Here is a 13,149-nt window from a genome sequence, read left to right on the forward strand (position 1 = left end):
TTAATTGGGTCCAGTACTTTGGACTGCCCATGTTGCGTTGGTGTTTAGGAATCTATTTCAGAGGTCTCGTCTGGCCAACCTCTCGATTCGCAAGTAACATAGACCTCAAAGGGAGCGTGAGGGTAGCTATAATTGTGACATCCTACGGTAATTACACGGCTAATGAAGGCCTTGTGAAGCATGGTGCTAACCACCCAGATCCCATCCAGATTATTGTTCCCGCGACTAATTAAATTGTGAAACGGCATGTGGAACCACGCAGATCTAATCCGTAGAGGTTTTTCATACACGCCCAAACCCAAATAACAGAGCCATGCTAATCCCTGTGGATTATGCCTTATCAGACTCCAGTCTGAAAGAGAAAACGTGTGCGTTTGCTTTGGCCCATCTTCTGATGAGAAGTCCTGCGTTTATTCTCACAAGGCATAAATTATGTTTTGTTTATGACTGGGTGAAAGAACAGGAAATTGGTGGGTGTGATTGGTCTGATTCATTATACATTTGGTGAGTGATGGAGAGGAAGTGGTAGTGAGAGAGGCTGTTTTATACAGACAGACGGGAAGAATAGACAGAAAGAGAAAGAAATTAAGAAATGGAGTGAGAGACAGAAAGAGTGGGAGGGAGATTAAAAAACAGAGAAGGGGAAATTGGATATAAGATTGAGAGAAAGAGGGTGAGTAAAAAGTGAAAGGAAGAGAGGGAGAAAGGGAGAGAGAGATGGAGATGAGCAGATGACTAATGTGTTTTGTGCTTTGTGTTAATGAGAGAAATCTGAGTCTGCTCCCTATCCAGCACTGACCTCACACACCCTGCAAAGGCCACGCTGTGTGTGTGTGTGTGTGTGCCTGTGTGTCTGTGTCTGTGTGAGTGTTTGTGTGTCTTCTGCGTCTGTACTCAGTGAGGAAAATTGGCTGTTTTGGCCAGAAAACTGCCACAGCATTGGCAGGTGGGGGGAGAGAGGGAAAGAATAAAGGCAGTGGAGAGAGGGAATGGAGAGAACAGGAAAGAGAGAAGGAAGGAAAAGTATCAAAATAGATGTTTGAGCAGAGGGTTGGGGGGGGGGGTATGCTGTGGAAATGATGCTGTTACATTTCCCTCTTTTTTTGTCTGTGTGTATGTGTGTGTAGAATCAAAGGAAAAATCCATGAGACCAACCTAAGCTATGAAGACTTTCCCACATCCAAATACATGGGACCACTGCAGTATACAATCTGGAAGTCCTTGTTCCAGGATATATCACCAGGTACCAAGCACACTTCCCCTAGGAAAACACAAACACACACTGACACACACACACACACACACACACACACAAACACACACTGACACGCATTCAATTTCAAATAACCAACTTTTATAGGGCCTTAGGCTTCATGGTAATAATAACATGTTCTATGAGGCAGATGCTTCCTGGAATAATTGTCCTAATTATTGCACATATCCTGCAGCCTCCTCCCAGCCGTTTCTTCTCATTAGAGACCAAGTGGAGAATTTTATTGATTCAAGGAGATTGGATGGGTGGGATGAAGGGAGTCACGTGTGTTTTTATTTGTATTTATTTATTTATTTGTTTGTTTGTTTGTTTGTTGTTGTTTGTGTCATCCATCACAAAATGAAAATGCCACCTGCTAAGGGCAAACAGGCCAGTGTCACATCCGTACTAGACTGATTTGCCCGATCAGTCGCTGTCGCCCCAGCACAGAGCAACACTGCATGTTATTTAGAGCACAGTTGTGTGGTTATCTGTGTACCCTCAGGTGATCACGTCAGAGCGAAATTTGCCTTTGGTTATTTACTCTTTACATCAATGCTATACAAAACAACACAAAATGCCCCATTGAGATCAATATGTGTTGTATAGCATTGATGTAAAGAGTAATTAACCAAAGGCAAATTTTGCTCTGATGTGATCACCTGAGAGTAACTGAGCAAGGATGGGGATATCCTTTTCAATTTCAGTGGTTCAGTGATTTCAGTGCCACCTGTGGTTACTCTATACAAAACATATTGATCTCAGAAAGATCTGAGAAAGATTTGCATAAGAAAAGTTAAATTGGTGTTTTTAAAAAGATGGGATCATGGAGAAAAAAAAACAAAAAATCTTCATACATTCCCACAAAGTGTTAGGGTGCTATGAAAATGAGATCCAAAATGATTTTCAGACTTGTGAGGTCTGCTGTTCAGACCCTGAAGGAATTTATTTTCTGTTCATTGCTTTTTGTGAGAGTGTTTCTACTTATCTCAATACAGAAAATAAATTAAGAGCCTATGTTGAGTACAAATAATTGTATGTCTTCTGAAGATCTAAACAGAGCCCAGCCAAAAACTCCAATACATTTTTTATCAACTTTGAGGGACAGCTATGACCATGCTGGATCATCCAGACCAAACTTGACAATTTGGCTACATACTATTCCTATTTGTGTACCATAATGCACAATTTGAGCCTTCTACATGGTTTAGTTCTTGTTTTATGGGCTTGTGAAAAAAGAGGCCAACAAATTTGACCCCAATTCCAGTAGTGTGCAGACTTTTTAAGTATTTATTGACAGTTTTTTTTTTGTCCTGGGATATGCACAATGTACATTCAATCCTGACTTTTGCACCCCCAATAAAAGTACCTTTAGCTTTGTATGAGAGTATTGTAGCAGCTCCACAGCGCTGGTTCTCTTAATGTCTTAATGGTGCGCTGTTGGTGGGGAAGAGGTCAGACTCTGTTGCTGTTGCTGTTGCTGCTGCAGTTGTGTGTGTGTGTATCCTTCCTCCCTCCTAGACAAACAGCACTCTAGTTGTCCACAATGTCCAGTCACATACGCCTCCTCTTGTCATATTTGCCAGTTCTACGTGTACATCGGTTTGAGAAGCCACACCTAAAGTAATTAACACTGTACTACCCCCATATTAACTCTATGGGTCGATTGCATGTTTTTGAGCAAAAGACGTTGCAATTTTGTGGAGGGGTCTCCACAAATCACTGTCTTTCTTTCTATCACTATCACTGTCTATCTTTCTTTCTTTTTCTCTCTCTCTCTCTCTCTGCATGCTGAGTTAACACTCTGAAGCATGCTCTTGTTCGTGCAAGTCAGCCCTGTTGTCCGCCTCTGAAGGATGAGATGACAGGAGTAGTTCTGACTGTTCTGAGATGAGGAGGAGGATGGTGATGAAGAGGGGAGAACGAGCTCTAATGGCTCTTGTCCTCTGTCCACTGTTCACTGAAATCTTCCTTTCGGCTCTCCTCTACTCCTCACCTGTTGGATTTCCTTCTTGTATTATCTTCTGTGCCCCCCCCCCCCCCCCTTTGTTTTCCATTCCATTATTATCCTCTCCTCCTTTATCCTCTGTCTATCTCACCCTGCCCTGCCTTTCTCCTCTCTCTTGTCTTCTGTCTATCTCACCCTGCCCTGCCTTTCTCCTCTCTCTTGTCTTCTGTCTATCTCACATTTTATCTCCATCCTTTATTTTTTTGCCATGTCAGCCTGCATCTGCACTATGGGTTTACTCCCTCCTCTATCTGGACACCATTTGCCTATATGCCACTCCCCTCCCCTCTTTATTTCTGTCCTCCTTTCCTCTTCTGCCCACTTCTGATCAGTAGAGAGCTTCTTTCTGCTCCTGTGACTGCATGCCAATCACATCAAATCCATCTCCACAGACCGTGTCTACAGTTATGCAGTTACGTAGTCCTCCTCACATTCCATTCGACTCTTCTCTCAATCTTCAGTTACATAGTCCTCCTCACATTCCATTCGACTCTTCTCTCAATCTTAACTGCATTTCTTTCCTTATCTCCTACTCTTTCTTTTTCCATCTGTGCCTCACTACACCCCCCCCCACCCCACACACACACACACACACACACACCCAGACCCACTGTTCAGCCGTATTGGCAGCGCATAGTCTGTCTCAGCTGATTGTGCTCTTGTTGCATTCTTGCTATCCACTTACTTGACTGTGTGTGTGCACACTGTTGGCTGAATGCATCAGCGTGTTTGTTTGTGTGTGTGTGTGTGTGTGTGTGTGTGTGTGTGCGTGTGCATGTGTATGCATGTATATGCGCATTTTCCTGAATGCATCTGTGTGCACAATTGTGTTGATCTGTCCTATCTATCCGGTTCTATGCATGAATGTGTCCATAGCTCGCACAGTCACACGTATACGCCTGCGCTTGAGGTAACGACACATAAATGCTTCAGTAGCAAAGCAACGCTGTCACATCCAGCGAGAACCACCGCATCCTTTACGTTTGGCTGGTGTCCAGCTTCAGCCACTTGGGCTTCCAGCTCACAAATGCAGTGGCTGAAAACAGTACACACACACACACTCAAATACAGACACACACACACACACATTTTGTGGCTCCTCCGTCAGTCTTGTCTGTCTGCAACATGAGGCAACAAGCTGCTATAGTCATCCTAGACGCATTTCTCTCAGTGGTCTCCCCACCCCACCCCCCCCGTGCTCTGTCAGGTGGAGGCAGGCCGATGCCCAAGCCCCCACCCCCACCCCCTCATACACCCACTGGAGCCACTCTCCCCCTAGACACACAGCACTTACTCTGGCCCATCACATAGTCTAGTCACATAGCCTTCCTCCCTCCTAGACAAACAGCACTCTAGTTGTCCACAATGTCCAGTCACGTACGCCTCCTCTTGTCATATTTGCCAGTTCTACGTGTACATCGGTCTGAGAAGCCACACCTAAAGTAATTAACACTGTACTACCCCCATATTAACTCTATGGGTCGATTGCATGCTTTTGAGCAAAAGACGTTGCAATTTTGTGGAGGGCTCAGAGGACACTTAGACACAGGCATGGTTGTAAGACTCTAGTCCAAGAAGGTAATGTAGCTGCAGTTTTGTAGAGAGGAGTGAGTCACAGTGAAAATGAGAGTGCATGGTTTAATTGCCACCCAGATGGCATTCCTCCTTTCCTGACGCGTGAGTCAGCATCAGGACGGGAAGCAGAACTTCACACCTAACCTGTTATTTTCAGGTTTCACAGTTGTGGTTTGACCTTACAGTATAATGGCAGCTTGCGTATACTGCTGCTTAAACACACACACACACACACACACAAACAGAAACACACACACACACACACACACACACAAAAAAAAAACTGAACACAAAACAAAACAAACACACAGTACAGTAAACCATTAATCACACACTCTTTCTTGTTCGTCCATCACAGGTGATGAAGAATACTTAGTCATCAGGGGGGGGTTGGGTGTTGAGGCTAACGGTGGGTGCGCAGGTGACTGATGAGGCCAATTTGAGCCTAGAAGGTCCTGACACAGTGGATGCAGGGGATGGCAGATGCGCTGAGGAAAGGATTGTTGGTGCGCTATTTCTTGGCTTTCCTCCGCCTTGCTGTTGTCTCTGTCCTGGTCACTTCATAGGCTACTGCTCCTATTTGAAATGACCATCGCCACAGTGTACGGTCCTGGGCAGTGGCCTCCCAGGTGTCAGGGTTAATGTTAAAGTTTTTGAGGGAGGACTTTAGGGAGTCTCCGCTGGCAGGAAGGGCCCAAGGTGACCAAGGTGATCGCCTGAGTGGAAAAAGTACGTCCTCATCTCACTGTGCCCTTCAAACCTCCTGTCTGTGTTTGCACTCAGAGTATGTTTGGGGTGGATGTGTGTGGGTGTGTTTGTGTCCGAGTGGGTAAGAGAGACTTTTATAGGCCTGGGAGTTTTAATCTCTGCTGGTGTGTGGGTTCACTGGGTATGCAGTTTGTTAATGAGAATATTTCTATGTTTGTGTCTTGGGGGTGATTTTGTGAGTGTGTAATGTTTTTGTGTCTTGGGGGTGATTTTGTGAGTGTGTAATGTTTTTGCATTGTGTGTGCTTGTTACATGTATGTGTCCGCTTTCTGTGTGTGTATGTACTTGTGCCTGTGTGTGTGTGTGTGTGCCTGTGTGTGTGTGTCTGTCTGTCTTAATGCAAATTATGTTTTTGCTATGTGTGTGTGCGTGCTAGCATACTTGTGCAGGGTAGGTATGTGGGTGTATGAGTGTGTGTATGATAACTATCTGTTTGTTTATGTGTGTTTATTGTGTGTGTGTGTGTGTGTGTTTGTGTTTTTGAATGAGTTTGTGTTTGTGTGTGTGTGTGGTTGCGTGCCAGTATACTAGTGCCCGGTGGGCATTGGCAGTGTGGGTGTGTGAGAGCTGATGGATGAGTCTCTGAGTTTTATTACGTTTTGCCAAGGTCCTCTGTCAGCAGCTTTGGGAACAGAGTGCCAGACTCACGCGAACTCCTCTCTCCTGCACACACACACACACACACACACACATGCACGCACGCATACTGCACACTGCACAGTCCTCTGAGAGGATTCACGATTACACACTACTTCTCCCCTGCTCTTATACTCCTACTCCCACACACTCACACATCCTCTATCTGTTGACCCCTATGTTACTCTTTCTCTCACACTCACTCACACACACACACACACACACACAGACTCACACTCTCTCTCTCTCTCTCTCTCTCTCTCTCTCTCTCTCTCTCTCTCTCTCACAAGCACACACACACACACACACACAGGGAGAAACACGTTTTCTCTCTCACTCTACCTTTCTCTCTCCGTCTCCCTGTATGTCTGATGCGTCGTATGTATTTAAGGCCACACTTACTTTTGATATGGTTTCCCCTCTTTATAGTACACAGGAAGCACTCCCTGTCTCTCGGTTTCTCTTTCACACCCCCCCCCCTCTTTCTCTGTCTCCCTTTCTCTGTGCTCTGTTTGTGTTTGCCGTCTCTCCCTTGCTTCATCACTCTTCTCCATCTCTCTTAATCCCAGTAGATCTCTCTCTGTGTGCAGTAGAGTCTCATTCCTCTGACGGCGGATGCCCCAGCCAGCCAGACAGTCACGCCTCTGCCTCTGCCACCACATGCTGCATATGACTGCACATCCCCCATTGCTAAAATAATACATAATGGGATGATGATGGTCATGTTTTTTTCCCCTCTTTTCTTATGGATTTGGCAACAGCTGTTTTGAATGAGCAATATGGCACCCATTCATTTCATTTCCCATTTAAAAAACCAGTCTGCTGCTGCCCTGAAATCCTCTTACGGTGTTTGCTGCCTACACAGTTGGAAAGCATTTTCTTTTGTGTTCGTGACATGCAGAACAACACCGCTTCACACTGGCTTCCGTTCGCTCCAACATGGCCCTGCTCGCAATCTCATTGTCCAAGTTTTTCACAGAGCCAAGCTCGACTAAATAGCCAAACCACAAAGCTTCACAGCTTCTGCTACTTCTTAGCATTTAAGAATTGGATGTGCAACAGCACTGCTCTGCAACGGCTTTGATAAAAAGAGCATTGGTGGTCTTTATAGCTCTGACTAAAAGACTAATTTACCATCATATCTGACAGATAGAAGACATGAGCTCATAGTCGTGGTGTTGGCCAGCATTCGTAGCAGTGCCAGAAGTGCTGTTGGAAGTAGAGGAGAAGAAGTTTCGCCTGAAATGTGATGAAGCAGCAGCCATGAGCAGCGCAAGTGGCCCAGTCTCCCTGCCCCTCAGCAAGGGGTCCAGCTGCATCAGCACCAGTGATGGGCAGAGCTGGAAGCGGCGTCCTCTCTCCTCCTCTCCCCTTCCTCTCCTCCTTCCCCCCCTCCTCCTCCTCCTCCTCCTCCTCCTCCTCCTCTTGGCCCATTTGATCTAGCCCGGCACAGCGGGGTGCCAGACAGCTCTCCATCGTTGCCCCTCCCCGCCAAAGTGTTTTAGGAGGCGGGGGAGAACTCTCCAACAGGCCAGCTGCTATCACTGCTTCTCCAATGGAAAGTCGATAGATAGATAATTTATTGATCCCTAGCTGAAATTCAAGCGTTTTTTGTAGAGGGCGGGGAGGGTGGAGTGAGAGGATCTTCTCTGTCAGGTTACTCCCCATCTCTGGCTGAAGTGTTGTTGTGGTGGTGGAGGAGGGAATAGAGTCTGGTAAATCACTGTTAGCCCGAGCGCTAACATGCTGGCAGATGAGCTGAGGGAGTAGAGCACGATGGGAAGTCTGGATGAAAGAGGCAGTTGTTGTTGTTGTTGTTGTTGTTGTTGTTGCTGCTGCTGCTGTTGATTATGCCTCTTTGTCTTGTCTAATGTCCTGCTGAGAGCAAAAGACATGTTTTATTTTTCTGTTTTTCTTTACTCCCTCCTCCCCCTTCAGCCTTTCCTATACCACACACTAGCCTTGCCTTCTGAATTGCCTCACTCTTTCGACAAGCCGGTCATCTCTGCTCGTCTCATGTTCACCGCTCCCATTACTGGACCCTTAACGTCCCTCTTTCTGTCGCCGTCAAGGTGTCTCTGTCCCTCACTCCACCAGCCCCCTCATATGTTCTCTCCGATGTGATTTTTTAGCTTGTCATTCCATTCTCCTAGTAGCACTTTACTTGTCTGTCACTCTGCTGCCCCGCTGTCTTTCCTTTTACTTTTGCTGCACTTTGTGTACTTTAGCTGTTCAAAGCCAGAGAACATCAGTGAGCATGTTGTTCAGATGTGCTGTTTAAAGCTGTCTCTCCAGTAAGTTGCAACGGCACAGGCGAGACTGGCAAAGGCAACTGGCAACGAAGACGTACATTTAAATTAGATGAAACAATCAGAATGCAATTATGGCATAATGCTTGTTTTTTAGGCAAGATTAAAGTTATCAATATTAAAGAGCAACTTTTATTTTGGTCAGTATGCAAACAGCATATTCCAGCTGTAGTAAAGGTAAGATTTAATAGGGAATCTGTAAAGGACATGTATTCATGATTTATGAGAAGACTATCTACTTCGTGTTACTCCAACCCTCAGTAGTCACCTCCTGCATCTCGGAATCAATAAACAATTATGGTTACTCTTTTCTTAGTATGATTTATAGTTATCTGTGTAACTATGTGAAACATGTATTAGTCATGTGTTTGTGAAGACTACGTATTCATGTTAAAGCTCATTCTCATCAATTAAAGCTAAATCAATAGGCCATCTTTAGATAGGCTTCTAATATTAGTCATTTGAAACTAAAGTTCTAGATTAATCTTCATCTGTGGATACTGCATGTTCAACTAGTAATGCTTTTTACCCTTTAGCTCATTTTCATACAAATTATGTACAGATCACGGTTTTTATGAGTGTATTGCAGTGTGAATGCTTGTTGGTAGACAACACACGGCTGCTGGACATCTGAATTTCCCCTGCAGGGATAAATAAAAGTATCTATTTATCTACAGTATCTATCTATCCATCTATCAGTAATCCTTGTTGTTGCTACTGCACAAGCTTAATAAATGAGCAATCTGTATTTGAGCAGCATGTGTGTACTAGTCATGTAGGTGTAACGTTATGAACCAAAAATTCCATCTTTAACTTGACGTACTTAACCTGATGCTGCAAAGGCTAATCTCCGCCTTGTTGTTTGTCTCTCCTCTTTCAGTTCCCGCGGCGCTGACCCTTGACCCCATCACCGCGCACCAGCGCCTCATCCTGTCCGACGACTGCACCATCGTGGCGTACGGCAACCTGCACCCGCAGCCGCTGCAGGATTCGCCGCGACGCTTCGACGTGGAGGTGTCGGTGCTGGGCTCGGAGGCGTTCGGCGCCGGCGTCCACTACTGGGAGGTGATGGTGTCGGAGAAGACCCAGTGGATGATCGGCGTGGCCAACGAGACGGTGTCGCGCAAGGGCAGCATCCAGATCCAGCCCAGCCGTGGCTTCTACTGCATCGTCATGCACGACGGCAACCAGTACAGCGCCTGCACCGAGCCCTGGACGCGCCTCAACGTCAAGAGCAAGCTGGAGAAGGTGGGTGTCTACCTGGACTACCCCAAGGGTCTGCTGGTCTTCTACAACGCCGACGACATGTCCTGGCTCTACACCTACCGCGAGAAGTTCCCCGCCAAGCTCTACCCTTACTTTAGCCCCGGCCAGAGCCACGCCAACGGCAAGAACGTCCAGCCGCTCCGCATCAACACCGTCCGCCTATAGACGCGCTCGCTCGCACTGTCCCGGGAGTTGACCACTGTGGGAAGGGAAAGGAAAAGAAAAAAAGTCAAGAATGTGGCGGAGAACTTGGTGATGCTGCCATTGATTCCTCTTTCTGCTGAAGACCACCACATCTACTGACTTCAGATAAAAAAAAAAATCAGATAATATAAAGCATACAGGGTGTATAAAAAAACCAAACAAAGCAAATGTTCTGTCCTTTAGGTTTAATGTCTGATATAAGACATTTGGTTTTGTGGCAGTATTGTTTATGGTAGCCCTTGGATATGTGAGGGTGTGGAAATCACAAAGACTGGTGAGTGTGTGTGTGTGTGTGTGTGTGTGTGTGTGAGAAAGAATGGGAAAGACAGACTTAAGCACAGCCAAGGCACCTGTATTGGTTTTTCAAAGCTTTATGAAGGGGATCATTCGCAATCTCTCCACAGTCCACAATCAATTTCCCCAGTTGCAATGACCAGAAGACAGTGCCCACACACACTATCTATAACCATTCTTCATATGATTATGGTTATGGGATTTAGCAGATGCTTTTGTCCAAAACGACATACAAATAACAATACAATTAATATAAAGGTTGGAATGCAGAAGATGATTCCTCTCAGCAGGGATCATTGTAGTAAACATGTCGCCTTTTTACTTCTTCTTTGTGCAATGGGCTTTGGTGTGTTTGTGGAGTCCCACTAGCACCACTATGCCACCCTCTTGTTTTATATGTTTTATTTGATGTGATTTGGTGCAGTGAGCATCTTGTGCTGGTAGTGGCCGACCTTTTCATCCCCTCCTCCCTCCCCTACTCCTTCCCTCACTCTAAAAACAGAGACCTGGCCGTTGCTCTGTTCCCACTCCTTGCGGTCAGCAGCTGGAGTCGGGTGTGTGGTTCTTTGGGCTTTACCCCTCCTCAGGAGCAAGTGGACGTGTCGGCTGCTGTTGCTGCTGCTCCCTTCTACCCAGTAGTACAGGCAGACGAAGTATCTAGCTACAGCAGTAATTGTGAATGTCGGTGTGTCTGTGGGCTTGTGTGTGTGTGGGTTAGGGGATAGCTGTGTGTGTGTGTGTGGGTGCGCGTGCGTCTTTTTGGGGTGGGGGGTGGGGGCTTCAGATGTGTCTGTGTGTTTGTACGCTTTGCTGTCTATTTGCTTCTAAGTGACTGCCATATATGTGTGTGTATGTGTGCATCATTCCATCCACCTGTCCGTCTTTTTGTGAATCAGGCCGCAGAGAGAGATCCTCTCACACAGGCTGTGCACCTGCTGCTAGGGGGATGCAAGGAAGGTGGCAAACTGTTGCTAATGTCGTTGTTGTGACAATGTGTTATTGTCGTTTTTCGTTTTTCTTTTTATCTCTACATATCACACACCTCCCATCCTGTCCCTATGGCCACGGCTCTGTGCCACTGACCTCGTCCATGCATACGTCGTACCACTTCTCAGAGCTCCATCACTCCCTATACGTTCTCCTAAAGGGGTTGAGGCAGCGCCGTGTGTCTTGAATGAAGTTTGTAGGGCAGGTTTAGATGGCTGTTCGCAGACTGCTAAGTCTGCAAAACTGTATGCGCAAGGGGTTTTCCACTGATTTCTTCCCCCAGGGCTCTGTAAATAGGAGCTGCACAATGCAACTTGATTTGGGAAGTGCACAACAAGACCACAGATCTGAGCCACTGGCAGAGTAGAGTAGATAAAAGTATGAGCTTACTGTGTGTGTGTGTGTGTGTGTGTGTGTGTGTGTGTGTGTGTGTGTGTGTGTGTGTGTGTGTGTGTGTGTGTGTGTGTGTGTGTGTGTGTGTGTGTGTGTGTGTGTGCATGTCCCTCCTCTGTTCTCAGATGTTTGTCAGGATGTGGGTGTGCGCATGTGTCATATGAAGGTGTATTTCCTGAAGGCATGTTTGCCACTTCCGCAGTGTAAACACTTGGTGCCCTGTTATTCTCCAAGGCTCAATTACCAAGCCACACTGGGCTCTCCGGGCTCTTAGGAGCCGTCTGCAGCTTCAAAGCATCACCAGCCGCCACTGCAGCACTGATCCCATCCAGATGCATGCATAACGAACGTCGGGAAAACCCACCGGCATGCAGTAACGCAACACAAGCGTCTGAGAGTAGCGTGGTACTGGCAGAGGAAGAACTACAGATTGGGGGGGGGGGGGGGGGGCCTCTGTGCTAGCACCTCAGACGGATGACCAAGTCCAGATGGAGACCTCATGCCCATTTTGAGGATCATGTGTACATAAGATCAAACAAACACACACTAGCAAGCAGCTCTCCCTCTTTCTCTGTCTGTCTTTTTTCTCCCTCTGCCTCTGCACTATGTCATTTGTCCCCTCCATTTCTATGTTTGCTCATATGGTTGGTCACTTTGTGTCACATTCTCCCTCTCTCTAACACACACACACACACACACACACACACACACATAGAGACCAACCCACACTCAGCCACAGCCACATACAAACCAGACCGAATGACCTCCTGATCTCCTGGTTGTCCATGCACGATTGTTGCTGTGTGTGTAATCTGAGTCATGTTGTGTTTAAGTGTCAGGGCAGAGCCCTGCAGATCTTGTTGGATGTAGTGTTGCTGAACAAACCTACCCAGGACTTCTGTGGGGTCTCTCGTACCACATTGGGTCCTTCTCCCACCCTCATCGACTTTCTAATCTGAATCTGGGGTTGATTATTATTTTGGTGGTGGGATATGTCAAATATTAAAGATGATTTATTATTTACGCTTGTTATGGATAATGATGATGATTATTATACTGATGATGATAATGATGAAGATGATGATGATTGTGTCTTTGACAGCCGCTTTGCACCTATCATTGCATAAACACTCTCTAGTTGGTGTCTGCCGGCTAGAGATTTCATGAGAAATGTGTTAATGTATGAATAAATGATGATGAAACCAACACACCTCACCTGTCTTCTGATCATTTTGAAACTTCCAAAAAAGAAAACTGAAACTCATAACTTCAATCGTGGCATTGAACAAGTGATGTGTGTATGAAAACAAAAAAATGTGTGCATAGAGAGAATATTTCCATGTATCTCCCTCAAAGCATTTTTAGTTCCCAGTGTAGTTAACCAGTAGCCTGGGAATACCCATACGACCTTTCGGCAAATTTGGGATTTGATCTGCATTTCCGTCTGGCCCAGGGAC

The 13,149-nt window shown here is 46.1% G+C and overlaps 1 protein-coding gene across 2 annotated transcripts in view; it reads left to right on the plus strand.

The window, feature by feature from the left end:
• Nucleotides 1–12,898, plus strand: part of trim62.1 (tripartite motif containing 62, tandem duplicate 1) — a 57,486-nt gene extending 44,588 nt beyond the window's left edge. For both annotated transcript variants that reach the window (XM_076267632.1, XM_076267633.1), the window contains 2 exons: nucleotides 1,128–1,243; nucleotides 9,429–12,898. In XM_076267632.1, the coding sequence (XP_076123747.1) occupies nucleotides 1,128–1,243; nucleotides 9,429–9,979 (667 nt within the window). In that variant the 3' untranslated portion in view covers nucleotides 9,980–12,898. The remainder of the gene's footprint in view (nucleotides 1–1,127; nucleotides 1,244–9,428) is intronic.
• Nucleotides 12,899–13,149: the final 251 nt, after the last annotated feature.

The sequence above is a fragment of the Alosa pseudoharengus genome, unplaced genomic scaffold (genome assembly GCF_046254945.1).
Source record: "Alosa pseudoharengus isolate Yale_2024_CS ecotype anadromous, Long Island Sound unplaced genomic scaffold, YU_APseudo_1.1 YU_APseudo_1.1_scf_5, whole genome shotgun sequence".
Taxonomy (NCBI): domain Eukaryota; kingdom Metazoa; phylum Chordata; class Actinopteri; order Clupeiformes; family Clupeidae; genus Alosa; species Alosa pseudoharengus.